Source organism: Strix uralensis, chromosome 10, assembly GCF_047716275.1.
Source record: "Strix uralensis isolate ZFMK-TIS-50842 chromosome 10, bStrUra1, whole genome shotgun sequence".
Taxonomy (NCBI): domain Eukaryota; kingdom Metazoa; phylum Chordata; class Aves; order Strigiformes; family Strigidae; genus Strix; species Strix uralensis.
The window spans coordinates 17,520,716-17,546,562 of record NC_133981.1 but is presented as its reverse complement, the minus strand read 5'-3'; the positions used below and the strand labels follow the sequence as shown (position 1 = coordinate 17,546,562).

The 25,847-nt window shown below is 56.8% G+C and overlaps 2 protein-coding genes across 7 annotated transcripts in view; one reads left to right on the top strand and one right to left on the bottom strand.

Moving 5' to 3' along the window:
• Positions 1-9,669, top strand: part of DNAH1 (dynein axonemal heavy chain 1) — a 71,357-nt gene extending 61,688 nt beyond the window's left edge. Inside the window, exons 61-78 of the mRNA XM_074878839.1 lie at positions 541-690; positions 1,107-1,267; positions 1,376-1,601; positions 1,686-1,881; positions 2,537-2,688; positions 2,997-3,197; positions 3,611-3,751; positions 4,174-4,332; positions 4,775-4,906; positions 5,088-5,258; positions 5,687-5,866; positions 5,961-6,137; positions 6,883-7,053; positions 7,248-7,378; positions 7,706-7,850; positions 8,096-8,302; positions 8,739-8,973; positions 9,375-9,669. Coding sequence (XP_074734940.1) covers positions 541-690; positions 1,107-1,267; positions 1,376-1,601; positions 1,686-1,881; positions 2,537-2,688; positions 2,997-3,197; positions 3,611-3,751; positions 4,174-4,332; positions 4,775-4,906; positions 5,088-5,258; positions 5,687-5,866; positions 5,961-6,137; positions 6,883-7,053; positions 7,248-7,378; positions 7,706-7,850; positions 8,096-8,302; positions 8,739-8,973; positions 9,375-9,496 — 3,057 coding nt within the window. The 3' untranslated portion in view covers positions 9,497-9,669. The remainder of the gene's footprint in view (positions 1-540; positions 691-1,106; positions 1,268-1,375; positions 1,602-1,685; positions 1,882-2,536; positions 2,689-2,996; positions 3,198-3,610; positions 3,752-4,173; positions 4,333-4,774; positions 4,907-5,087; positions 5,259-5,686; positions 5,867-5,960; positions 6,138-6,882; positions 7,054-7,247; positions 7,379-7,705; positions 7,851-8,095; positions 8,303-8,738; positions 8,974-9,374) is intronic.
• A 151-nt stretch (positions 9,670-9,820) lies between these two features.
• BAP1 (BRCA1 associated deubiquitinase 1) lies at positions 9,821-24,173 on the bottom strand. Of its 6 annotated transcripts, XM_074879435.1 has the most exons (18): positions 24,041-24,147; positions 22,584-22,656; positions 20,165-20,194; positions 20,011-20,065; positions 19,151-19,283; positions 18,638-18,757; positions 18,070-18,131; positions 17,841-17,983; positions 16,900-16,978; positions 16,027-16,150; positions 15,584-15,701; positions 15,019-15,206; positions 14,538-14,671; positions 13,426-13,898; positions 13,139-13,299; positions 12,280-12,372; positions 11,684-11,756; positions 9,821-11,375 (listed from the first exon to the last, which is right to left on the bottom strand). In XM_074879435.1, the coding sequence occupies exons 5-18, from the start codon at positions 19,166-19,168 to the stop codon at positions 11,242-11,244; spliced, it is 1,920 nt and encodes a 639-aa protein (XP_074735536.1). In that variant the 5' UTR covers positions 19,169-19,283; positions 20,011-20,065; positions 20,165-20,194; positions 22,584-22,656; positions 24,041-24,147; the 3' UTR covers positions 9,821-11,241. The 6 variants fall into 6 exon arrangements, with proteins under 6 accessions (XP_074735536.1, XP_074735533.1, XP_074735534.1 ...); XM_074879432.1 differs by lacking the exon at positions 22,584-22,656 and having other exon boundaries at positions 24,041-24,173; XM_074879433.1 differs by lacking the exon at positions 22,584-22,656 and having other exon boundaries at positions 13,193-13,299; positions 24,041-24,173.
• Positions 24,174-25,847: the final 1,674 nt, after the last annotated feature.

The following is a 25,847-nucleotide window of genomic DNA, read 5'->3' as shown; positions in this document are numbered from 1 at the left end:
TAAAACACACAGCAACACCAGCATCTCCCATAACAGCCCTTAGGGTCCCTAGGGCTGAAGGGATCAGGGCAGCATTACCTGGCTAGCAAGCACAGTCCCTGGTGCTAGAATGCTGGAAACACAAACAGCCACCTCTCCTCTTCCTCCAGAGGGCCACCCACTGCCCTTTTGAAGGGTCACGAGGAGGCTCAGGCAGCTGCTCCTGTTTTGCTCCCTGAGGGCTTTTCCCACCCACCTGCTCTCACTTTGCAGGCAAATGAGCTCTGAGATACCAGTGTAGGGCTCTGCAGGAATACAGCTCTTTGAAGGAGGTTCTCCCTGTTTCCCACCTTTCCTGCTATCTCATTGAGCTGTCTCTAGTGCCTAGTGACATGGACTAAACTTGCCAAAATAGCCAAAAACTAACTGAGCAAGAAAAGATATTGTTTCTGCTATGCTGGAGAGCTAAATCAGCCCAGTGAGAGGTGTACCATGCACCAGAGCTGGATGTGAAGGTAGACAGGGCACTGCAGGGACCATGCCCTCCCTGCTGCCTTTCAGGAGAAGGTGAACGATCTGGAGGTAGCCAAGATGAATGACCGGGACTTCCTCTGCAGTCTGGAAAAGGCCATCACTTTTGGGAAGCCCTTCCTGCTGGAGAACGTCGGCGAGGAGCTGGATCCGGCCCTCGAGCCTGTCCTGCTGAAACAGGTCCTGTGTCTCACCTTGGCAGGGAGGGGCAGCGGGTACCCGGCGGGGCTGTAAGGGGAAATCTGGCCAGGGTGCAGTGGGATGTGGTGGGCTTGTAGGTCTCTCTGGGCAGCAGCACTCACGTGGATGCTGCCTGTTCTGTGCTTGCCTTTCTTGGCAAAGGCTCCAAGATGTTGGCAGCCTCCTGCACACCCTGATCTCCTGCCAGCAGGAGTCTTTGCCTGGGAGGCAGGGCCATGGAATACAGCTGCTCTATTCTGGTTCAGGCCTTCAGGTCTGCCAGGCAGCTTTGAGCTCTTCTGTCCAGAGAGCCTTCAGACTGTCTCCTCACTGCAGAGCCCAGGGCACAGCAGGATGCCTTCCCTCACAAGAGGTAGCCATCCCAGTCTTCCTGTATTTGTCCCTCTCTGGTACAGACCTACAGACAGCAAGGCAACACCGTGCTGAAGCTGGGGGATACAGTGATCCCCTACCATGAGAGTTTCAAGATGTACATCACCACCAACCTGCCCAACCCTCATTACAGCCCCGAGGTCTCCACGAAGCTCACTCTCATCAACTTCACCCTCTCACCCAGGTACCTGCTTACCCCATTAGCTGCCCATGCTGCTCAGCCTCATTCCTCGCAGTCCTCAAACCTTTGGGCCTGTTGCCCCTACCCTCACCTCTGTGGCTTTTGTTGTAGTGGCTTGGAAGACCAACTGCTGGGAGAAGTGGTGGCTGCAGAGCGGCCTGACTTAGAAGAAGCTAGAAACCAGCTAATTGTTAGCAATGCCAAGATGCATCAGGAGCTGAAGGAAATAGAAGACCAGATCCTGTATCGGCTCAGCACTTCTGAAGGAAACCCTGTAGATGACTTGGAGCTCATCAAAGTGCTGGAGGCGTCCAAGCTCAAGGCAGGAGAGATCCAGGTCAGAGGTGGAGGTGCTCTCCCCGTGCAGCTGTGCATTCCCTGCCAGCACTCCACTAACCATGACGTCTCTTCTGTCCTCCAGGCCAAGGTAATGGTGGCAGAGCAGACAGAGAAAGACATCAACATCACCCGCCTGCAGTATGTGCCTGTGGCTGTCCGCTCGCAGATCCTCTACTTCTGTGTCTCAGACCTGTCCAATGTGGACCCCATGTACCAGTACTCACTTGAGTGGTTCCTCAACATCTTCCTAATGGGGATCAGTAACTCCGAGAGAGCAGGTGCCTACCCAGAGCAGCCCCTCCTATCCTCTTCCTCACCCCACATGCCTGGTCTAGCGGCAGCAGAAGGTAGGACACCTGCAGAGTCAAGGCAAACGTGGCTGCTTGCGTTGGCTCTCAGCACGGTCCAGACCTGCCCCTAGTTGTGTCCACACAGCAAGGGAAGATGTGATCGCAGCCTGCCCTCCGTTCTCTTCCCTGCTACTTCTCTGCTGCCGTGTCTGAGCAGGCAGGAGGGACGTTAGTGCAGGGCACAGGCGAGGTACACGCCATCCTGGTAACGGCGTGACTCTGCTTGTCACAGAGCCGCCTCCACGCACAGCTCCTGGCTGCTGCTGCCAGGCTGGGGGCAGCTTTCCCCACCAGCAGTACGTGATGACCAGGATGGTGGTGGCTGGGCCCATGTAGGCTGCCGTGGTGCAGTGTGGGCTCCCTCCCCATGCTGGGGCAGTGTTTTCTTCTGTGTGCTGTGTCTCACAGCCTTGTGCTTTCACAGGGGTTTCTCTGCCAAGTCTATATTTGAGAGCAGCATCTGTTCTTCCTAGGCAGGGTGCGGGTGTCCCCTGTGACCAGGAACCAACAGCTGACGTGGAGAGCACCCTCCACATCACCTGTAGCACCCACCATCCTTGGCTGGTTGTTGGGTTTTTTCCAGACACCCTGAAGGACCGGATTGTGAACATCAACAACTACATCACCTTCAGTCTCTACAGCAATGTGTGCCGTAGCCTCTTTTCGAAGCACAAGCTCATGTTCGCCTTCCTGGTTTGCATCCGGATTCTGATGAACGATGGGCGGATTGATATGGTGAGGAAGTCACCTTGGTCCTTTGATGGGATCCCATCAGGGCAACTCAAGCCCAGCCTGTTCAGCCCCCTAGAATAGCTGTGGAATAGGAGCCTTGTTCCCTGGGGCTGGGGGCAGGCTTGGCAGGCTGATGGGCAAACCCAGGGCTTCTGTCTTCACTCGGATCTCAAACCTTCCCCTGTGTCTATATGCAGAACTGGATTATACAGGATATATACAGGATTTTAGTTGTATATGGCACAAACCCACATGCCTCAGGCCCAGGCAGGTAGGCTATAATCCATGACCACATCCTGTTGTGTTCCCAGGATGAGTGGCAGTACCTGCTGTCAGGAGGGACCATAAAAGAGATGAGGGAGAACCCAGCTCCAGCCTGGCTGTACGAGAGAGCGTGGGGGGACATCCTGGCCTTGAGCAGCCTGAAGAACTTCTCCGACTTCGCCAATGATTTTGTGGCCAACCTTGAAGCGTTCAGGGCCATTTTTGACAGCTCCAAGCCTCACAGGCAAGTGCCCCCTGCTTTGTCAGCAGGTGTTCTGCAGGTAATGGGGTCCCTGGGAGAGCCAGAGGAGCCAATACAGCCACAGCGCTGGCTCTTCTCCCAGTGCAGTGCCACGCAAGGGGGAGGACGAGGCATTGCCTTGTCTCCACAAGGGTGGCCCTTGCTTGTGCCTGTTGCTTGCGCAACACAGAGCCACACAATGCCTTAGCCCAGCAGTATTTGGTGCTTCCCCAGTGGAGGCAGCTCTGGCTTGCCTGCTGATGGTTTCAAAGCTACAGACAACACCCTCAGCCAAGTGACTGGAAGGTTCTTCTCCCTTCTGAAACCCCGGTGGCTGCCTGCAGGCAACTTGCGTGCTTCTGGGGGAGCTGCAGGATCTGGCACATTGCCCCAGAATGCATCTCATTGCTTTGCAGACAGCCCCTGCCCGGGAAGTGGGAAGCTGAGCTTGATGCCTTCCAGAAGCTGCTGGTTCTTCGGTGTCTGCGGGGAGATAAGATCACCAATGCCATGCAGGACTTTGTGGCACTGAACCTGGATCGGCGCTTCATTGAGCCACAGGTAACCAGCCAAAAGGAAGCGCTGGTGGGGCCAGAAGTGGAGCAGGAGGCCTCAAGCTAGCTGTCAATGGGCCATCAGCATTTCCAATTACAGTGAGGATGCTCCTGCCTCTCTGCAGCCACAGTGCTCCCACAGCTGGGGAAACACGTCTAATGTGCACCAGTTAAACCACAGTGGGAGGGGGCAGGCAGTGCAGGCATACGAGAGAAGAGTTGGAATGACAAATGGGATAGTGGTTACTGCCCTGATCCTAGTGCTGCCGGAGGAGAGCTGTACTAGGCCCTTATTGAACATGTTTCTGGCCTCGGCACCCAAGAGCATACCAGCGCCTTGGAGAGGAGCTGGAGGTCAGGCAGGGTGAGGAGCTGCTGCACATGGTGCCACTGTGGCCCCTCCACTCTGACCAACTTTCTGTGTTGCAGGCCACTGACCTCTCCGTTGTCTTCAAAGAGTCCACTGCTACCACCCCCCTGGTGTTCGTGCTGTCCCCGGGCACCGACCCTGCTGCCGACCTCTACACATTTGCTGAAGAAATGAAGTTCTCCCAGAAGCTCTCTGCCATTTCTCTGGGCCAAGGCCAGGTAAGCTGCCTGTGCCCACCTGGGGCAGCAGTCCTGCCAGCACTCCCAGCGACCTCACCTAGCTCCAAGTAGGTCAAACACCCTTGCAGCACAGTGAAAACACCCTCCTGCCCCAGGACCATAACTCACCAACCTTCTGCTAGCTGGAGGAGTCAGTTCGGTGGGGGGGCTGCAGCAGTTCCCCCTATAGTGCCCTCTAACTTCCCAAATCCATTCCCAGTTCTTCCATTCCCTCCACCCTCCCACACAGGCTTGCAAATGCTGTAAAAGGGCCTTTGCTGTGTTGTCAGACAGCAAAGATCCAGCTGAGCCATGGGGACAAAGCCAGGCTGTAGCTCTGGAAAGTGGTCCTTCCACCTGGCAGCTGTCTCCCTGTCCAGCTCAGCAGGGCACAACCCGCGATGGACCGGGGTCTCTGAGCTCTTCTCGTCTGCCTTCTCAGGGCCCCCGTGCTGAAGCCATGCTGCACAGTGCCATGGAGCAGGGCAACTGGGTCTTCTTCCAGAACTGCCACCTGGCCCCTAGCTGGATGCCTTCACTGGAGAGACTCGTCGAGGGCATCGACCCCAGCAAGGTGAGCTGGTTGCCTGCCCACCCTGGGGATAACAGGCAGGAGGCTGGAGCCCTGGGAGGAGCTCGGCTCTAGTTCAGCACCATCCACAGGTTCCCTGTAAAACCAGAGAGTCACAGTGCAGGAGCAGCTGCAGTGGCTGTGCCTGCACCCTCTGAGCACTTGCTGCCTTCTGGATTTCCAGGTGCATCAGGACTTTCGCCTCTGGCTCACCAGTCTACCGAGCAACCACTTCCCTGTGTCCATCCTCCAGAATGGCTCCAAGATGACCATCGAGCCCCCCCACGGGGTCAAGGCCAACCTGCTCAAGTCCTACAGTAGTTTCAGTGATGACTTCTTGAATTCTTGCCCCAAGGTAAGACCCAGGTCATGCTTTGGTTTGCTGTCCCCAGCCCATGCCTGCTCCAATGTATGCTCTCCATCTGGATGTTGCTCCTCTCCAGGCGTAGATATTCCTCTCCACTAGAGCTCTCACATGCTAGAGAAGGGCTGGTGGTATTTCTCATAAGCCCACATCTACTCTGTGATGAACCAATTAGAAGTTTCACTCTGAGAAACAGAAGCAACAGGATTGTGGAGGCGTGGCGTAAGACACTTACAGCTCTCTTTAAGCAAGGGAGTGGGCCACAACCTTCCCCAGCACAGCAGCCTGACTGAGGTTTGCACCTCTTGGCGCTGCTGAATTGGCACATCTCCTCTGCCAGGTCCCAGCAGGAACTGACCCCATCCAAGGATGCCTCCTCCCAAGCTGAGCACCTCTTCTCCCTGCTCCCCCGCCCACAGGTCGCAGAGTTTAAATCTTTGTTGCTGTCACTTTGCTTCTTCCACGGGAACATGCTGGAGAGGAGAAAGTTTGGGCCTCTGGGGTTCAACATCCCCTACGAGTTCACAGATGGAGACCTCCGCATCTGCATCAGTCAGCTACAGATGTTCTTGAACGAATACACAGACATCCCGTACAAGGTAAGTGTGTGAGCTGGCCCCTCCTCTGGAGGGAACAGGCTCACGATGCACGATGCACGTGCAGGTTGGAAAGCCATGGGGGGCTCCCTCACAGGTTCTGAAGTACACGGCTGGGGAGATCAACTACGGCGGCCGTGTGACTGATGACTGGGACAGGCGCTGCATCATGAGTACCTTGGAAGATTTCTACAAGCCTGAAGTTTTAATTCCTGAGTTCGCCTATTCCGAATCGGGGATCTACAAGCAGCTCAGTACCTCATCTGACCTCGATGTAAGTACTTGAGTAACAAATTGCAGCTCATAGATCCAGGGGGATCATCATAGTGCAATGGGGATCTACTCTTCCCTGAAACCCCTGTGTTTCCAGTTCCCTGGGGGAATATAAGTTTGTAAGATCCTGGGGATTTTCAGCTGCTTTCAGGAAGCTGCATCTGTTTCAAGCAACAGGAGGAAAATCTTGTCCCTGTGCACAGGAGGTGGTAGTAGCTATCACCAGAGTTCCCCAGCTGAAAGCTTTTGTACTCTGAATCATTTTGATATCACATGCCTAAAGTACCTGAGGAGCTCTGCAGGAGACACAGCAGAGCTCACTGCCAAGCTGCCCCTTCTCATGGCATGTGTTTCCTTCTACACAAGTGCAGTTTAACTCCCCAGCCAGACCACAAACCACGGCCATGGCCTCCACTCAGCCACCAAACCTGGCTCAGAGGAGCTGCCACCCCGGCAGCCCAAGTCCTGTGTCAGCAGGCATTGCTGTGGGCACACATAAGCTGTCCTTAAGTCAAAGCTGCAAGTTGTGTTTCCTGGCTGTGATGGGGCAAAGAGCTGTGTAAAAGTCAGATGAATCAATCTCAAACACCAAGACAAGGAATATCTCCCAACCAAGTCTGTGATCTGCCAGGTTTAGCTTATCCAGCAACCCTGGCTTAGTAATTTTTTTTTGACCAGGCCCGTAGCAGCACCACAGCTTTATCCCTGTGCTCTTGGCCTCACAGCCTGCGCGGGTTCCTCTGCAGGGCTACCTCCAGTACATCAAGAGCCTGCCGCTCAATGATAGCCCAGAGCTCTTCGGTTTACATGAGAATGCCAACATCACCTTCGCTCAGAAGGAAACCTTTGCTCTGCTGGGGGCCATTACGCAGCTGCAACCCAAGACCTTCATGCTGGGAGGCCGCAGCAGGGAAGAGGTGGGTGCCCTGATCCCATCAGTGCTCTGGCAGCCAGTGCCCGGCACAGGCAGTGAGCACAAACACCAGCTCTCAGCAGGTGCCACCCTGCCTGCTGGGTGCCAGCAGTGGCATGGCCATCCCGGCATTACCTCTCCCCCTTCTTGGCAGCTGTGGCCAGGAGGACGCTCACCCTCTTGCTGCCTTCCTTCCAGCTCGTGGAGGAGACCTCCAAGGACATCCTGGCAAAGCTGCCTGCCCCCATGAACCTGGAGGAGGTGATCCACAAATACCCACAGCTCTACGAAGAGTCCATGAACACAGTGCTGGTACAGGAGGTGATCAGGTAAAACCTCTGTGGGATCACGTCCTGGGCCAGCAACCAGCTGGTCCCTCAGGGAGCAGCAGAGAGGTGCTGGCCCCTGCTCCCGCTCACCTCTGAGGAACCTCATTGCTGAGCATGGCAGCGGGGCTGGCAGCCACACTGACTGTTGTCCCAGCCAGGACCTTCCACAGATCCCTGTCTCCCTCCACTACTGTCAGCAATTCAGGGCTGGGGGGCCAGCTGTGAGACCCCGTTAAAGAGGAATAGGGCTGGGAGTTACATGGGGGCAGACACGGGTGATAAGCCACTGCACTGAGTGGTTCTGCTCCTTCTGCTCTTTCTCTGCAGGTACAACAGGCTCCTGGAGGTGATTGCTCAGACACTGAAGGATTTGCTGAAAGCTCTCAAGGGCCTGGTCGTGATGTCCTCTCAGCTGGAGCTGATGGCCAGCAGCTTGTACAGCAACACTGTCCCTGAGGTGTGGAATGCCAAGGTACGTGCCCCAGCCGCCGCAGAAGCTCACCCGAACCGGGGAATGAGCCAGCAGCCGCCGCAGCTGGACCGGGCTCTCACGTGGAGCTGGCTCGTGCTCCCCTGGTGTGGAGAGGTCTCCTGCCTGCTGCAGCTCACAGCTGTTCCCAGCCCCAGGCTGGATGAGTCCCTGGGCAGCTGTCAGCAACTGAGGCACAAGGGTGTCCGCGATGCCATTCAACACCCTCCTCTGTGGGTGCCCCGCAGGCCTACCCGTCGCTGAAGCCCTTGGCATCCTGGCTGAACGACTTGGTGCAGCGCGTTGAATTCCTGCAGAAATGGATCACCCAGGGGATGCCCTCCGTGTTCTGGATCAGCGGGTTCTTCTTCCCCCAGGCCTTCCTCACAGGGACACTGCAGAACTTTGCCAGGAAGTCTGTCATCTCCATTGACACCATCTCATTTAGCTTCAAGGTCAGTAAGGCAGCCAGAGACTCTGGATTTTTCTGGATTTTTTTGGAATCTGCTGCTAGAAGGCCACAAAGGCAGCTGTTCTAGCCCTGACCTGCTCAAGAGGTGAAGCCACTAGCTGCACAGCTGCCCACGGACCCCATCACCCCCTTGGTGCTCAGCTACACCCACCCACACTGCCAGACACCTCCCCAAGGCAAGCAGAGGCTTCTCTGCCTCTCCAGAGCTGCTCACATCCCCCTCCACAGGCTTTGCCACAGGCTGTCCCGCAGCCTCCTGACACCAGATGCCGGAAAACCCAGCCCGGCCCATCTGAGAGCTGGGGCAGGCTCCCCTTCAGCAGTGCTGACTTAACTAAGAGCAGCTTAAGGGGGTCCTGGGGCCTGAGCCTCCAGGGACACGCCTTGATCGAGGGCCCCGGGCCTGCTCTCCTCTGCAGGTAATGAAGGAGTCGGTGAGCGAGCTCACTCGCCATCCCGACGAAGGCTGCTACATCCACGGCTTGTTTCTCGAAGGCGCCCGCTGGGACCCCGCTGCGTTTCAGCTAGCGGAGTCGCGCCCCAAGGAGCTTTACACGGAGATGGCCGTCATCTGGCTGCTTCCTGTCCCCAACCGCAAGCCTCCAGCCACCGGCATCTACCTCTGCCCAATCTATAAGACTCTCACTCGTGCAGGTAGGTGCCCTAAAGACAGATCTCCAGGAGCAAGGGAGAGTGTAGAAGCAGCTGGGAAAGGCAGCCCAGGAGAAGCTGCAGGAGCTCCTCCTGCCCCACACAGGCGTGGAGCGAGGCACTGTTGCATGAGACCATCCAGGGAGAAAAAGATTTATCCTGCTGCGGCCATGGAGATGGAGCAGCAGGGCACCCTGGTGTGCAGCAGTGCCTCAGGCAAGCTCTCCTCAAGCCCACACCTGAAAATACCCAAGCCCCTTTCCCCCAGCCCTGCCCAGGCTGTCACCTAGCACAGGGATGGGACAGGGGATCTTGCACAGGGTCACTTGTACGGGAGTCCCCAGTCGGTGTGCAGCAGCCAGGGCTGCAGCACCACGCTCCCAACCTCGCTTCCCCTGTTACAGGCACGCTGTCAACAACCGGCCACTCCACCAACTATGTCACTGCTGTGGAGATCCCTACGGACAAGCTGCAGAAGCACTGGATCAAACGGGGCACGGCCTTGATCTGCGCCCTGGACTTCTAGCCAGAAAACCCACCCAGCCCAGGACAGCAGCCCAGCTGAGGGCCAGGGCCACCACCATCCTGCACAGAGGTAGGCAGCACGGGCAGGCAGCAGCAGCCAAGCACTGACTGCTACCAGTCGCTCCCCCTCTCCTCCTGCCCTCTGAGCTGCATCAATAAAGTGAGCTCAACTCCACCAGCATCACCTTCACCTGGTGTTACTGCAAGTCCCAGTTAACGTTGTTTTTAGCACCACAGAAGAGCTGCCAGCATGGCCTGGAGCAGGCACTCGATGCTCCCAGCAGCACACACCCCCTTCCCTTCCCTTGAACACCTCTCCCTTGGCTGGCTGTTACAGGATACCTTTATTCCTTCAGACAGATCCATTATTTACAGAACTTGATATTAGACACAGCAAGAGACAGAAGGATTTTCTTCCTTTCAACAAATACCAAAACAGTTTCATTCCATAGTCAAGATCTGTACAAATTTGCACATTTGCAAAACGCAGTCCTCTCCTGTGGCAGCTCCCCTTGGCCCAGCTACACCTCAGGACCCCTCTGCAAAGAGGTGCTGGCCTCTGGCTTCTGGGATTCCTGCCTGGCGGCCAACGGCGCGCAGGAGCGCTGGCAGGGCCGGTGGCAGGCAGTGGGTGAGAGGCAGACTGCTGCCCACAGCAGCAAGCTCTGGGTTAGCAGCCAGCGAGCAGCTTGGGCAGGAGCAGCAGCTTTGGGCTCCCTGCACTGCTGCTGCCCGCCCCTGCAGTCCGCAGCCCACCCTGGGCATTACAGCTACCACCCGCCTCTCCCCACTCTGGAGGGCTTTGCCAAGGGCACCAAGCGCCTCCACATCCAGTGTCCACCCCGGCGCCGGGCCCGGCCCCACTGAGGCCACCCTCTGACTTGGTCTGTTCACAATTCAGGGGGTTTCTCTGGGGGCTGGGCCTGGAGCAACCCCGTGACCCACAGGCACTGCCAGGGCCACAGAGCTGGTCCCTAGGAGAGCACTAGGGCAGCAGAGCCATGCGCCGCCCCCCCAGCACCCCCATGGTGCCACCCATCCTCAGCCGGCACTAGAGCTGCTGAGGCTCCCCCCCGGGGAGCCCGGCCGTGCTGGCAGGGGGTGTTGCCCTCCCCGGAGCACTGAGGGCAGGGGAAGGCAGGACCTGCCTGGCCAGCTCTGGGAACAGGGCAGTGCAGCAGTGGGTGGGTGGGGCAGGAGAAGGGGCTCTGTCCAGGAGCCACCTCGCTCAGCAACAGCCAAAGCGTGGGGCAGAACCAAAAATAAGTTTGGGGAAGGGAGGGAGAGGGATAGAAAATACAGACACCAATGTCCTGGGGAAGCACAGAGCTGAAGGCCTGGACACAGGAGGACACAAGCCACAGCCAGCTGTGGCCAGCACAGCCTCGCGTGGGCATTGCCGGCGTTCCCACAACGCCAGACCCGCCACGGGCCAGGTGGGCTCTTCCCCTCCTGCCGCAGGCCTCAGCCACAGCGCCGAGGCACAGGCACAGGCCCAGGGCCTCTGGGCACTGCCGCAGCACGGTCAGGCAGCGGGGCCCTCGGGCTTGCCTTCTGCTGCAGCTCCCGCCATTCACAACCCAGGCTCCGAGGAAAACCCGATTTCTCTTTGTCCCCAGGCTCCACCTCGGCTGAGGGCTTGTCGCTGTGGTCCCTCTTCCTTGGGCAAAGGGTACCATAGATCCAAGTGCCACTGCCCAAAGCCACAAAGCCCAGCTGCTTCTTCACACAGTCTTGACTCCCAGGCTACTGCCGCTTAGCTTTATAGGGGCGGGAGCGTTTCCGGCGGTCGGGCTTCCTCTGCTTGTGCAGGCGGCCGATGCTGACGCCCTGCCGCCTGCGGACGGAGATGTTCTGCTCCACCAGGCTTGCCAGCATGCCTGCAGGGGAGAGGCACACCCACACGCCCCCGCTGGAGTGCTGGGACTGCCCATGCCAGGGCCCAGCCCTCCCTCTCTCACCCAAAACCCATCAGTGGGCTCCTCCGGGGACTATAAAATCAGGACAGAGCACGGAGACATGTGGCTCCCCAGACTGAGCGCTACCTCGTGGCCCAGGCCTGGCAGAAACAGGGAACAGGGCAGAGTGAGCTTCCCAGGCTCCAGCTGCTCTCTGCCACGCTCAGTGTGGCCCCCCCAGCTGAATCTGACCCCACACTCTGTCCCCTCGGCCGCACAGCACCGCTCACCTTCCTGGGCCAGCATGGAGATAAAGGTACAGATGAACTCGTCATAGTTATGGGTTCTCCTCTGGTCATCGATCTACAAAGAGATGACAAATCCACAAATAATCCCCAAACAGGTGGCAGGGAGAAAGGAGCTCAAAGCTAACAAGAGGCAAACAACCAGCATGCCAGGCCCCGCCCCTAGGCCAAGGAGACCAGGGCAGGAAGGGACCCACCTCCCAGCCCAGCTCAGGCCAGTGCACAACTGGGACTGTCTCCATCCCAGTTCAGGTGCCAGCATTTTCCACAAAGGGCCACTGGGAAGAGACAAGGGTGGGCAGGGAGGAATCCTGCCAGGCCTTGGGGCAGAGACTCCCCACTTCCTCCTGTCAGTGCTGCTGTTCAGCAGTGGCCCAGCCGCAGCACTCCGCCATCCTCCTCAAGCTAGTCAGTGCTGCCCAGTGGCTCCAGCCTGTCCTGGCGGGAGCTCTGCCCCGTGGGGAAGGGACCCCCAATGCTCCCCATAGCCGTTCTCAGCGGAGCCACTCTCCCTCCACACCCCAGACAGAAGCCTTCAGGAAGCTAAATCGGCAATGCAAACAAGCCATCAACAAACACACCTTGAATTTCTTCCTCTTCTCCACCTCTTCCTTCAGGCAGGCCTCGTAGTTTGCAATCTCTGCCTCCACGCACTTCAGCAGTGCCAGCAGCTCCTGCCAGGATCAAGCAGAGCAAACATGAGCAGACAGACCCCTGCCACAGCCCAGGAGCCAGTGGGGTGGGCTGGTGGGTGTTCCTCTCTGTGCTGGGAAAGGGAGGATTCATCAAAGCAAAGACAACTTGCCAGGGTTGGGGGGAAAAAAAGAAGAGTTCATTGGTTCATTGTAGGGAATTTCTAAGTCCAAGGGTGATCAGTCAGCCAGCACTATGGCCAGCCCTGGGGGAGCTGGGTTCTGCCTGAGCCTGGCCCAGGCACAGGTACCTGGTTCTCTGGGAAAGGGGGAAGCGTTGCGTGCATGAGAAACACCCCAGGGACCGGTTCTTCTCAATAACAAAATCTGAAGACTTCCCTTTTGAGTAAAACAGTTTCTCACAAGCTCTCCTCCAAGGAGCCCTTGGTGCGCTTGTGCTGCCCGAGCCCGGTCCTGTCCCTGGCTGGAGGGCCCAGACAGGCAGTAAAGTTACCAGCAGGCTGGGATTTGGGGGTGCAGGGTCCCACCAGCCTCTGGCCTAAAGGAGAGCACAGCATGCTCAACAGCTCAACTGCGGGAGACAGCGGCTCTGCCTGCTGCCAAGGCAAACGTCCCCGAGATGACGCAAGGCACAAAACCTGCACTGCCCTGTGCCTCGAGGCACGGCTGCGGCGACACGCGAGCGGGACAGCGTGCACATGCGGGTCGGTCACTGCCAGCGCTGCTGCGTCTCTGGGTGAGCGCAGGGAGCTCCACGTTCCCAGGGCTGTCGCAGCACAAAACTCACCTTGGGAGAATACTTTTCCCCCCCAGGGTGATCACTGGTCCTGCCAAGTCCCACCTTCTCTTTGCTGTCACTGGCCTCACTGCCCTCCTTCTCGTCCAGTTTGATTGCGACCGGGGCCTCTTCACCGGGTTTGATGGAAGGGGGGGAGCTTTTCCCCCCATCTGCGCACAGGGGAAGGAAGTGTTAGGAGCCGTCGCAAAGGACCGGTATCAACTCCCAAAGCGAAAGGACACTGTCCCGTCGCCACAGGGGACATGCCACCCCCACAAAAGCTGGCAGGCACCTACCTGCAACAGCCAGCGGGCAGAAGACACCGTCCTCCGTGAGGTGCAGCAGGCCGGTGCTGATCACAGGGCCCAGGTCCCTGACGGCCCGGTTGTAGCGCATGCAGTCGACGCGCAGCAGGCCGTCCTCCTCGCCGAAGAGCACCTTGGAGATGTGGGAGGTAACGGGGCTGGAGGGGCGGGTGGGGTTGGCCGAGCGGATGGGGGAGCGCAGCGGGGAGTTGAAGGCACTGCCAATCTCGGAGGCGGTGTCGGTGCTCTCGTTGCTGGGGGTGGGAGAGGGCTGGGAGTGGGTGACCACAGCCACGGCAGCGCCTCCGCCACTCGTCTTGATGGACAGGGGAATGGAAAGATCCTTTTGCGATTCCTTCAGCTTCTCCGCCAGGACATTGATGGTGTTGGGCTGCAGAACGGAGAGCTGACCATCCGCAGCCCCTGCCACATGCTCTTGCTTCACCTGCCCCTTCCTTTTGTACCTGCCCAGGAACACAGCAGGGAGGAGGGTGAGTAGCTAGGGGAAGGAGGTGGGGGCCCAGGAGGTGGGGGCCCAGCGCAGGCACTGCCAGCCCCGCACTCAGCACTCCAGGCTGTCTGCAGGACGAAGCAAGGCCTGAAACATTTCTAGGTCACCCCCACTGCCACCGGCTTCTCTGGCAGCAACCCACCCCACTGAATGGCTCAGCTGCAGGTACCCCTACGCAGCCAGGGGCACAGGGTGCTGTGCACCCCTGATCTTCTTCCAGAAGCCCCAAGAGCAGCCTCACTGTGACCCCCCCACCTTCCTGACCTTCGCAGCAGCCTGAGCACACCAGTCACCAGGAGCCGATCTGGCAATTGGCACTGGGGAACTGAGGTTCCCCAAAGCCTCCTGCCAACAGAGTTATATTCAGGGCAGACAAAACTCAGGGCTGACTGTGAAGAGCTACAGAAGAGCTTTACAAAAGCCAGTGAGTGAACAGTAAAATGGCAGGCGAAGAGAGAACAGCCCTAATTGCATACACAGATGCAGGCTCTAACACAGCTAACAGCGCTCAGGAAGGAGGAGATCTGGGAGCCACCGCTGGCAGTTCTGCAAATGTCAGCTCCCTGCCCCCACCCTCAGCTCAAACTGTCACCTGATGGCCGAGTTGGTGTTACGAACTTCCTCCTCATCATCATCATCGTAGTCATCTTCATCGTCCGAGTACTGCTGGTGCTGTCGGACTGGGACCCGGCTGCGACCCACTCCTGCTGCAAGGTCTTCCTCCTCCTGCAAAACATGGTTGCTGATGGCCTGCCGGCAGCAGGGCAAGGAGGAGGAGCCCAGTGGCACATCCTCAGTCCAGCTGAGCACCGGGGCTTGCCCCTTTCGAGAGGAGATGGGGGGCTCCTCCCTATGCTCGCTCAGCTGACCCACGTTGATGCCAACCTCTTTCGCCAGGTCAGTGTCTATTTACCCTCTTGCCTTGCAGCCTGGGTCAGTGCCAGGGTAGGCCGGCTGCGAGGCAGGGGAAGGGCTCAGCCCAGCTGACAGCTGTAGTCCCGTGGAGGTGAGGGACTGGAAGCAATAAGCTCAGCTTGAGTCAGGTGCGCTGCTGGCCTGGAGCTCCAGCCTACCTGCATGGGGGACTTGGCGTAGTTGTGATTATCGAGGAAGGCCGGCAACCTCTGCACGATGGGGTTGGGGTTCGCTGGAGGCGCCCCGTTGATACCGCTCGCTGAGGTCTTTGCCACCGGTTTGGATTTGTTGGGTGGGCTCTGCGTGGCCGCAGGGTGGCCCTGGCTGGCGGGCTCATCGGTGCCATCTGCCACACAAGCACAGCACAGCCTCTCAGGAGCAGCTCCGTCACCTTTTACTCAATGTCCTCTGCCACCCCTTCCCACCCCACAGAAGAGCTCTTACACTCCACCAGACCATCACACACACTTCCCATCCACCTCCAGCTGTCACCACTGCCCTTAAGCCCTCCCATTTTCAAGCCCCACATCCCTCCAACACTCCTCCCAGGTACAGAGGCATCTACCTCAGCCCAGCACAGTGCGCACAGAGCTGGGCTTGGAGAAAAGAAAGCGAAGCTGACTACAAAACTGCCTCAAGCTCCAAGTCAGCAAGTTGGTGTCACCAGCCTGTGCTCGCTCCACAGGGGACCAGGCTAGCAACACCACTGGTACAGGGGTCTACCTGGATGGGTGCTCTCTGGAGTCACGGTCTTGCTGCTGGCTGGCTTTGCCTCTTCGGGAGGCTGAGACTCCTGAGACTTCTGGGTCTGGATCAGCTCCGGCTGAGTCACTCGGATAAGCTTGAAGGCAAATGACAGATAGAAGCTGAGTGCTGGACCCAGGTGACCCAAACCACATCCTTCCCATTCGAGCACTGCAGAAGAACTCATGAGGGTGAGCCAAGCACCCATGTGCACAAACAACAGACAGTGCCATGGATAACCCCCAGGTGAGCAGCAAAAGGCCAAGCAGCGAGGCTGGTTATCTCCTCTTCCCAAAAAGACATCTCCCGAGGCCAAAATAATCCCCAAAATCCAGGGCCCCCACAGCACAGGGAGATGCCCTGAAATCAGAGCCTACTCCCACCCTGAGCTTGCACCCCTCCCAGGGCTTGGGCTGTCCTACCTGCTGCAAGGCCTCCAGCACAGTCTGGCGGTTCATCTTCAGGATGTGCAGCTTGGACTCATACTTCATCCTCCGATCAGGCACCACAGCCATGAGGTTGAAGCGGATGTCGTGGTACGGCTCCCTGCGGGAAGGGACGGCAGACATCAGGCGCGAGCTGGCAGTGGAAAGCCTGTCTGCCAGCACAGGGGGTCAGCCAGCTGCCCGCCCTGCCCTGCCCACCTCCCGTGGGCTCCTTCCAGGCAGTGCCTCCCCTGCCCTGGCATTTAACACCACACCGGAGGCTTTTCCCCCCCAAACCAAGTCAAACTCACACTGGCTGAAGCAGCAGAGGAAGGTTGCTTCGGTGCCAATACAAAACACCCTTCACAGACTCACAGGCTGGTTGAGGTGGGAAGGGACCTGTGGAGCTGATATGCTCCAACCCCCTGCTCCAGCAGGGCCACCCAGGGCTGGTGGCGCAGGACCATGTCCAGATGGCTTTTGAATATCTCCAAGGATGGCAACCCCACAACCTCCCTGGGCAACCTGGGCCAGCACTTGGGCACCCTCATGCCCAAGCACCCAAGAGGCCCAGCTCAGGACCAGAAGCACCATTCCTCCTCCTATGGGCTTGAGCTAACAGGGACCTAATCTGCCCGCTCTTATCCTGCGCGGGCACTTGCAGGGACTCTGCATTGCACAGAGAGCACAGTTTCTCTGCATGCTCCAAAGGCAGGCAAACTGCAGGCAAGAGAAGGCAGGGAGGCAGTGCATCTGCACTTCTCCCCAAGCAATATTCTCCAACCCCACTTCCACAACTTATCACATGTAGAAATAATCCAGGGAAAAATGGCAAGGGACCAGTGCCTGCAGCACGGCCTGGGACGTTACCCTGCAGTGGCCAGGCCGATGCGCTCCATGATTACTCTCCTGGCTTTGTCTGTCCATTCCTCATCATCAGCCCATGGCCCTGTGATAACAAGACAGAGCTGGAATTAGCAAAGCAGGACGAGGCTCCTGCTTCAGATTCACAGAGTGGATCTCCACAAGAGGCAATCTCACATCTCCCTTACATACCAGGGAGCAAGTCAAGAAGGGGCCCAGGAGGCAGAAGGACCACACTGCCAGCCCACACGTGGAACCCCCTGCCACAGCCTTCCAAATGGAAAACCTAAGTTATCTGCAGGGCAGAAAGGTGAGGTTTGAACCCTACAGACCACAAGCAATTCACAGGCTCTGGGGTCACAAAGTCCAAGGAAATCCCAGGTCTTGCTCAGATCCAGCTGCCACTGGATCTGGTGCCACACTTAAGAAACCCACGTACATGGAGGACCTTACCACAGGGCCTGACAGACAGAAGCAAAGTCCTAGCGGGGATAAGGAAGTGTCTAAAAGACAGAACTAGTGGTCAAGTTGTAAGAGGAGGGAGTAACCTGAGCAGCCCGCTGGGATCTATGTTGGGACCTTGTGCATCAACACACAGCAGTTATTCAGCACAAGGAGAGAGTAAGGAGGAGACAAATTCTGCTCGCAATACCGAGTTATTTCAGAGCTGCAGAAGGACCTCATGACTCTGAGCAACTGGGGAGGAAAATGGCAAGGCTGGAAAAGGCAATGCAATGCATTTAGAAAAAACTGCCTTCTAGACACAATCACCAGCATACAGGCTCCAAAAGGAGCTATTAAAACTCAGGACAAATCTGGGAGCCATTGGAGCAATTCCCCACAAACATCAGCTAAGGCTTTGTGGGCATGAAAAATAATACACACATTTGGACATACCAGGGTGTCTATTCAACTGTGTCAATGAGTAGGGACAGGCAGACTCTTACCATGGTCAATGGGATAGACCTTGAGCCCGTCCAGCTCAAACAGCCGTCCCTTGATGGGGACATAACTGACAAAATGAAAAGCCTCCATGGTTCGCACAGCGCTGATACCATTCTGCTTTTCCGGCAAGTGCCGTGGCTCCGGCCTGCGAGGGCAAGTGAGGTGAGAGGTCAGTGGAGAGTCTGCCTCCTCCAGTGAAAGTGAGCTGTGAGAGACCCCCCACACACTCACCTGGCATGGCTGTTGTGGGCCTTGGCCAGCTCTGGGGCATTCCCAATGGCATAGCCTTTACTCTGCAGCAAACAGCGAGAGAGGAAAACAACTGAGAAGTGACAGGAGACAAATAAAATGCTTCACCCATGGACTCCCCACTCCCTCCCTCCATCCATCCGCAGGACTGGGAGAGCAACTTTCAGGCACACCCTCTGCTCTGCTGAGTTACAGGTAAAACCCAAGATGAGAAGAACACACAAATTATGCTAAAGAAATCACAGTTAAGAGAAAAACACAGACTTCAAGAGGTCTGAAGGTAGGAGAGGACTTTTAATCACAGACTTAGAGAACACATCTGGGCTAGGTAATAACACAACAGAAGGCTCAGAGCTGTGCCCAGCGTAAGGGGACCAAGGCTCTGAGCAAGGCAAGGTAGGAAGAGGAGAGAGAAGATGCAGTACTGATGTAGCGTGCAGCCACGAAGGGCTGAGAGGAGCCAGCTCTTTAGAGCATCATCCTGAGAGGGGAGCAAGAGGCAGATTCACGTGCGCCACCCGCGCACAGCCCTGCACACCCCTGCCCCTACCTCAGGGCTAAATCCTTTGGTGAAATCCTTCATGCGGCTCAGCGTGGGACCCAGGTCGACATTGTTGCAGTTCAGGAGGACGCTCAGCAGGGCATGGGTGGCACAGGAATTGGGGATCAGCTGGAGGGTGACACAAGGACCATCTTAACCAGCAGGAACAAGGCAACCCTTCAACAACCCCTCAGTGTCGACAATAATCAGTTGAAAAGTACTGACACAAGAACCACTTGTGAGAGCAGCGACCTGACCTTGGCTCTCCAAGGAAGGAAGGAGGCCAGTCTTGTATAGCGAGCCACACCATGGCCCCATGAGCATCTGCTCACAGCACAGGCCACAGACAGGCTCCCAGCCCTCACTGGATTCCCTCCAACCTGGAGCTCAGGGCAGAGATTCCCAGGAAAAAGGAGCTGCCCTCAGGATCAGCAAGAGCAGGGCAGCCTCTCAGTACCACGTTGCTTCCCTGAGGTGTCACATAAGACATGCCACACTTTTTTTCCCTTGCCTCCAGCCTACCTGGTGAGCAAAGAACATGTTATTAACGATGTCATCATCGATCACCGACGTCTCATCCACCAGGGTAGAGACTTTCCGGCGTGATCTGCGCTCCTCAATCCACTTGAACAGGAAGATGAACCCATACACAGGGCTGTGGAGAGAAGTCAGCAGCTGCACCATTTTGGACAGGCCACACCAGTGGGACTGCTCTGCCCAGCACCAGAAACGTCTCTGTCTGTGCAGAGCAAAGACAGCGAGGAAAAGCAGAACCACCAGCCCCAACTTTCTAGAAGTGACCATCTCTGCCAGAAGTCCCCCCAGCCCCCCAAAACCCAGGACACTCCTGTGCTGATGCTCTGGGCTCTGACAACAATCAAGCTTGAAAAGGTCTGACAGGTCTTAAGAAGCTTAAGACAGAGACACATGAGGTGAAATTCACTCTTGAACACTGACCAACCTGCAGAATAGTGCCTGACCACCAAATGACCCCTCCTTTTAAATATATGTTGTATTCCTTTCCAAGAGGAGCTCAGACAACAGCTTTTCAGAAAGCGACAGCCTCAAAGCCATTTCAAAGCACTGAGACAGGGAGAAAGCCCACACTGCAAGCACGCTGGTGGGCACTGCACCTCTCCAGGTGGAAAGGGAGATGAAACCCTTCAATTATGTCCCCCACCTGCCCCACAAGGTCTTTCTCAAGGCACAAGATTGCCCACCTGCCCCAAACGCGATGAAGCGCTCCTGGTTCATCACTTACAACGCTGACCTCCATGACCAACGAGCTCACACACGGGCCCTTCTAACACCTGGTGAGGAGTTCCCAGGCCCACAGATGCATTCTGCTTAATAAAACTCATACTTTCACACCTGTGACTTACCCTTGGCATTTGCTCTGCAGATCATAAATCTCTTCAACCTGCACTCCCTTGACCCCTGCAAACAAAGGGCAGAAGCTGGTGTAAAGCCCACCAGAAAGGACTACGGGTAATGTCAAGCATGAAACCAACTTCCCAGGAGGTTTCCTGCACTCACCAAAATCTTCGACCAGGAGTGTGAAGAGACCTGGAAAGGAACAAAACCAACAGGTTACTTCTGGCTGAAGAGAGCAGAGAGGAAACCTGCTGCCACCAGCCCCTGACAGTCACATGTGGTCCCAGGCCAAGAAAAAATGCAGCAGAGCAGCACCGGCACTACACTGACTCACCAGCAGCAGAGCTGTTGAGCCCTGGCTCACTATGGAGGTGCTCTGGCTCCCTTCATCATCTCTTCCTCAAGAGGACCTAAACCAACCCTCTCCTGTTGGAACCAGATGAAGCCGGACCCACCTTCAGCATCCTGGCCCACTGCAGATGACCTGCCAAGAAGTAATTCCCTTAGGGAACACCTAAGTGACACACACGCTTCTAACCGGATGGAAATGCAGCTGAATAGATTACAGGATATTTTAAAAGAAGATAATTTTATTCTCATTAGTGAAAGACATCCAGTGAAGGGAAAGCCAGCTCACAGTAACAGAGCTGTGGGGAAGTCTGAGGGCTGAAAGGCTCGTCTTCATCTCCCTCTCTCCCAGGGGAGCAAATCCAAGAGCCTGTCTCCAGTGACTACAAAATTCCCATTACAAGACATAACCAGGGATACAAAGACAACAGCAACAAGACCAAAAGATTATTAGGCATCAGCAACTGATCAACAGCTTCCACTACGATGCCATAGCAAAGGCAGTCAGCCCAATTTTCAGGCGGTCCCCCTGCATGCGGAGTTAGCGAGCTCGAGACTGGAATAATAAATTTGCTTCTTTCGCTCCCATATAAAGGCTGCCGAGAGCCTGGGAGGAAGTCCAGCGAATATCAATAAGAAGGATTCAATGCTGAGAAACATCCCTGTAAGCAACAGACTTAAGGAATATGATGTAAACGGCTCAGTCAAGAAGGAAAGAGCCCAAGTGGCTTCCACACCAAAGTTAAAGTGACTAAAACAGGGAGGAAATTTCTGGAAGCAATAAGTCCTCACTAATTTTGCAGTAAACGTCACATTTCTTACAGAACTGTCAGTGGGAAGAAACACACTATGGAAATAACACGCTTCAAGCCAGTGACAGCCTCCTCGCTGTGCAACGCCGTTACACCAAACCCCAGCACCTTTCTGACAGAGTTTTTGCTCAGAATTCTTGATGCTGTGGAGGGCTGTGTTGTACAGGTGGCATCTACAGAGACTTCAAGCAGCGCCACAGCCTTGCAGCCTTCTTTGCAGCAACGCCCTTGAGGCAAGCGGTCCTTGCAGACCATAAGGGTCTTCAGATGCTCATTAGAGCCACGGTTCCAGTCCCCTCTTTAGATAGTGTCCCTTACAGAAGCAGGAGTTGCAGCTGTTTACCGGTAGAGTCTCTCAACTCTAAAAGCTTCCGCAAAAGTTTAAAGCCTCACTCACTCTCCAATTTCAACAGTTACAGTCTACTGATCACAGCAAAACATGTGCAACACAAGAAGACATGAACCATATCACAAGCTCTGCCTTGCAGCCAGTGAAGATTTGCATCAGAGCAAGGCCTTGCAAACACAAACAACCGTAAATGGTGAAAGCAGCGCTGCTCCTGCAGGTACCACCAGAAGGAGAAGACCAAGCAGGACTCCCAAGCTCACTGTAGCTCAGCCCAGAGCACTCGCACATCTCCACAGCAGCTCTCCAGGACTGTGAGTCAGAACGGCAGGGCTGCACCGAAGGAGATGGAAAGTCAGGCATTGCATGTTTTTCTCCACAACACCCGTCTGATCAACATCACTGGGGAGTCAGAGAGTGGACAAAGCCAAACTTCTCCAAGTTCACCATGAAAGGACAAGAAGTGACGGCAACAAGCTGCAGCAAGAGAAATTCTGACTACACACCCAGAAAAAAACAATTCTTTGTTATCAGTGCAGTCAGCCCTGGGATTGGGGCGCAGAAATCTCCCTCTTGGGCATATTCATACTCCACCGGACATGGCCACGAGCAACCTGAACTACCTTTGAAATTAGCTCTGGTTTGGGCCAAAGACTTCCAGCAGTCCCTTCCAACCACAGTTTTTCTCTGATACATTTAAATATTTCATATTACCTCAGCATCCACAAAAGGCATAGTCCTGCTGCTGAGATCACTCCTGGAACACCAGAAATCCCCATCCCAAATTATTTAGGTCAGCTGGAGGAAAATTCTGGTTGCACACACAACACTAGGCCAGCAGTCTGGAGGTTCCCAAGGCTCCCCTCTCCACTCAGCAGCCACGACAGACAGCCCAAATCTGGATCTACCAACCCTTCCTGACCAGTAAAGCACCAAGAGCTTTCAGTCCCAAGGCCCGTGGTGAGGGCTGAGCTGCGTCACATGGGTCATTGCTAACCACTGTCCCAACTCCCACCTCTGCATCCAAGCCTCCACATATCCGAAGCAGCACAGCTGTGGCGTGTTGAGAGCCTACCTCTGCCCAGACAGATTATCTTCCAAGAAAATAACCTTCCCTCCCAGGCATGAGAATCCAAACCATGTCCTCTCTTCGGCATCATCATGATAAAAAAGGGAGAGAATGGGAATGATTTTGGTAATTCCCGAGAACCAGTAAAAACAGGATAAAGAGCAGCAAAACCTGGCCTGACTGGGAGACTGACAGCACACACAATCCTTCGCTGAATGCGGGAAGATGAGTAGAATGCAAGGGGTCCCATTTCCTCACCTACAGCCTCAAAAATACACCATCACACCCTAAAGACCAGCTCTCAGCCTCCCTGAGGAGACCCCAAATCACACTATGGCAACTCAGTCACGTTAAAACAACGCTCAGCCAATGCCCCAGCCGATTCCAGCTTCAGCCCTCAAATTCTAACCTGCAAAACAAACTCCAAGACTCCACCACAGAAACCACCTTCTCCGACACAGTGGGAAGAGGATGCCTGTGACCGTCCTGCTCCCAGCTGCTCAGGCACCACACTGGGCTCTTCAGCACCCTTCCTGGGCTACCTGGGGGAGAGGGTTTGATCCATCCGCTCAGCTGCAAAGTGATGACACGCTCTGACATGCTCAGGATGGAGACACCACCCTCATGCACTCCTGAGTGACACAGGTTGTCCTCAATTACCCACAAAGGTCTGGGGAAATCGCCAGTCAGAGCTGTTTCTGTAGTGAGGTGCATCCCATACACACACCCTTCCCCGTACTTCAGCGATATTTCAGGGTGTATTTGCAAACAACAGGAATGCTTAATGCTGCACCCTCAGGGCATTTCAGACATTTTCCACAGAGACCCCCTGGGTTTATCAGATGACACAGAGGTGTCTGGGGCACCCCAGACCCCAAGTATAAGTGCTACCAGAGCCCAGGCCCCACTCTGAGCCTTCACAATGCTCCTGCAGCCCTGTTCACCCCATCTCTGCCTTCACCCCACACCCGCACCCCTGTATGCAGCCTCCTGACATCCCCTTTTCTATCTGTCCCACAAGCCCATAACCTCTCCCTAACCCCCCCGTGGGCTATGTCCCATACACCACAACCCCACACAGCCCCCCTTCCCCCAGAGCTCGCACTACTCCTGCCCCACACACCCTCGCCTGCCCTCCCAACGCCCTGCCCGCGCCCCCTGACGCCCTCTTGGCCCCCGTAGCAGCTCTCCCTCCCCAGGCCCTCCCCCCCCCCGCACCACCTCCCCAGCCCTTGTTCCCGCCCCAGGCACTCCCACAACCCCTACCCGCCTGCTCCCCGAGTCTAGGCCTGCACCCCACAACCCTGCCCACTCACCCCACATCCCCTCACCCAAACTTCACCTACACACCCTCACCCCCGGCCTGACCCCTGAGCCCCCAGCACAGCCCCCACCCCCGGCCTGCCCCTCACAGCCCTCCCCCCAAGCCCGCCTCCCGCTCCGGTGCCCTCCCCGCCGCTCACCGGGGTCGCTCTCCAGCTCCAGCCAGCCCTTATTCATCTTCCCGCGGGCCGGGCCGCGCCGCCATGTCCAGCCCCGACTCCGGGCCCCGCCGCCGCCGTCGCCCGCCGCAGCGCGTCATCACTGCGCGACGCTGCGTGACGTAAGCGCGCGCCGCGCCACATCGGTCCCAGGGTGGCTGTAGGGGGCGGCGGCGGCAGGCTGGGAGGGCCCTGGGGGCTGCGGCCTTGCCCTGCTCCGCCCCGGGGTTTCGTCCCCTGGTAAGCGGAGGGCAGCAGGGCCTCTGGGCCTGGGCCTGGGGCTCGGCAGCCTGGGCTGCCCCGTGCGGCCTGTGGTAAGGGACCCGGGCCGGGGCCGGGGCCTGGGCCTGTTGCCCCGTGTTGAGATGCGAGGGCTCCCGGTGAGGCAGGGGCCAGCAGTATCAGCCCTGACCCTGCCAGCAGCTTCACTTAATGCCGCTGAGGAGGCTGGAAGACTCCCAGGGCGAGCGGGTGCCCCTGCGCTGCACTTCCTTAGGAAATGGGCTAAAAATAGGAGCTGGATCTGTGGCTGCGCCCGTCCCCCCACCACGGCTTTGTTCTGTGGCTGTTCCCACACACACCCTGTCCCCCAGTACTCCCCTCGCCCTGCTCCTGCCCCTGGGACCAGGATCAGCCAGCAGTGCCAAGACTCAGGTAGGGCTTATTCCCCTCACGCAGAGGAGACTGGGGGGCAACAGTGCTGCATCTGCCCACTGAAGTTGTGTCCTTCCACCTCCCAGGGTGGGTGAGGTTGTGTTCATGTTCATTCAGCCCATGGGAATTTCTACGGATGCAGGTTACCTCTGCTGGCTGGTTATCATGAGGGACAAGGCTGGAACGTGAGCCATGCAGAAACAGCTTCCACCCCTGACAAAAGCCTTCCTACTCCAGCCTCAGTGATGTAAATCTACCCAGGGTCACAGAGATTTACGGAGATTTACCAGGAGGGGGAGGCCCTTTCAGGAACTGATTTCTTCTGGTCTTTGTTCCTGCTCAGTTTGAAATATCGCTGGCCCGGGTGTCCCATCCAGCCTCTGCCGCAGCTCACCTGAGGCCAGTTCCTGCACACAGCAGAGACCTGGGACCCCCTCTTGCTGCCTCTCCCGGGATGGGCAGCCCAGCCCCTCCTCTGTAGAGCTCAGGGAGTCACTCGGAGGCAACAAGACAAAGGGGTTTCAGCAGCTTCAGAGCATTAAATCCAGGCCCTGAGGAATCAGACTTCTGTCTCTTATTTCTGGCTTTACACCCATGTCCCTCCTTGTCTCTACTTGTTGCTTATCGTTCTGTGCCCCCCAGGCCTGGGATTAACAAAATCCACATGCTTGGCTTCAGTCTGGCCCGTAAATCAGTGCTACCAGCTCTGCTCGCCTCCCTGCAGGACGTGTCCCAGCCCGCCAGCCCTACCACAGCTCTCCCACTCCATGCAGGCGCCGTGGGTTTGCAGGAGAGGTGGAGAAGAGGGTCGGGACCCACAGCTCATCTCCAGGGGCGCGCCGTGGGACAGGGCAGCGCTGCCAGGGGACTTTGCTCCCATCAAAGGCACCGCAGCGAGCCGTGGTGCACCGCTGCTGCAGCACAAACGCACACACACAGAGGGAGGAGCGATGATATCATCACCTGGCTTTGTGTGAGCTATTTAGGGGGTTTAATTATTATTATTATTATTTTACTTTCCCGTTCCTCTGCCTCTGAACAATGCCTGTCCCGGCAGGGCCGCGGTTCACACCATTGTGTGGGGCTGCCCTGCCTCAGGAAGGGGGAGATCTTTATCACCCCAGGCTGACCGGGT

Excerpts from the sequence above, each read along its gene's own strand:
- BAP1 (XM_074879430.1), bottom strand. The coding sequence starts at position 21,871 with ATGCCTGACTTTCCATCTCCTTCGGTGCAGCCCTGCCGTTCTGACTCA. Across the intron at positions 20,066-20,164 it reads ACTCCTGGTCGAAGATTTTG|GGGTCAAGGGAGTGCAGGTT; the intron begins GTGAGTGCAGGA and ends CTTTGTTTGCAG. Across the intron at positions 11,376-11,683 it reads CTCCATGCTGGCCCAGGAAG|GCATGCTGGCAAGCCTGGTG; the intron begins GTGAGCGGTGCT and ends TCTCCCCTGCAG.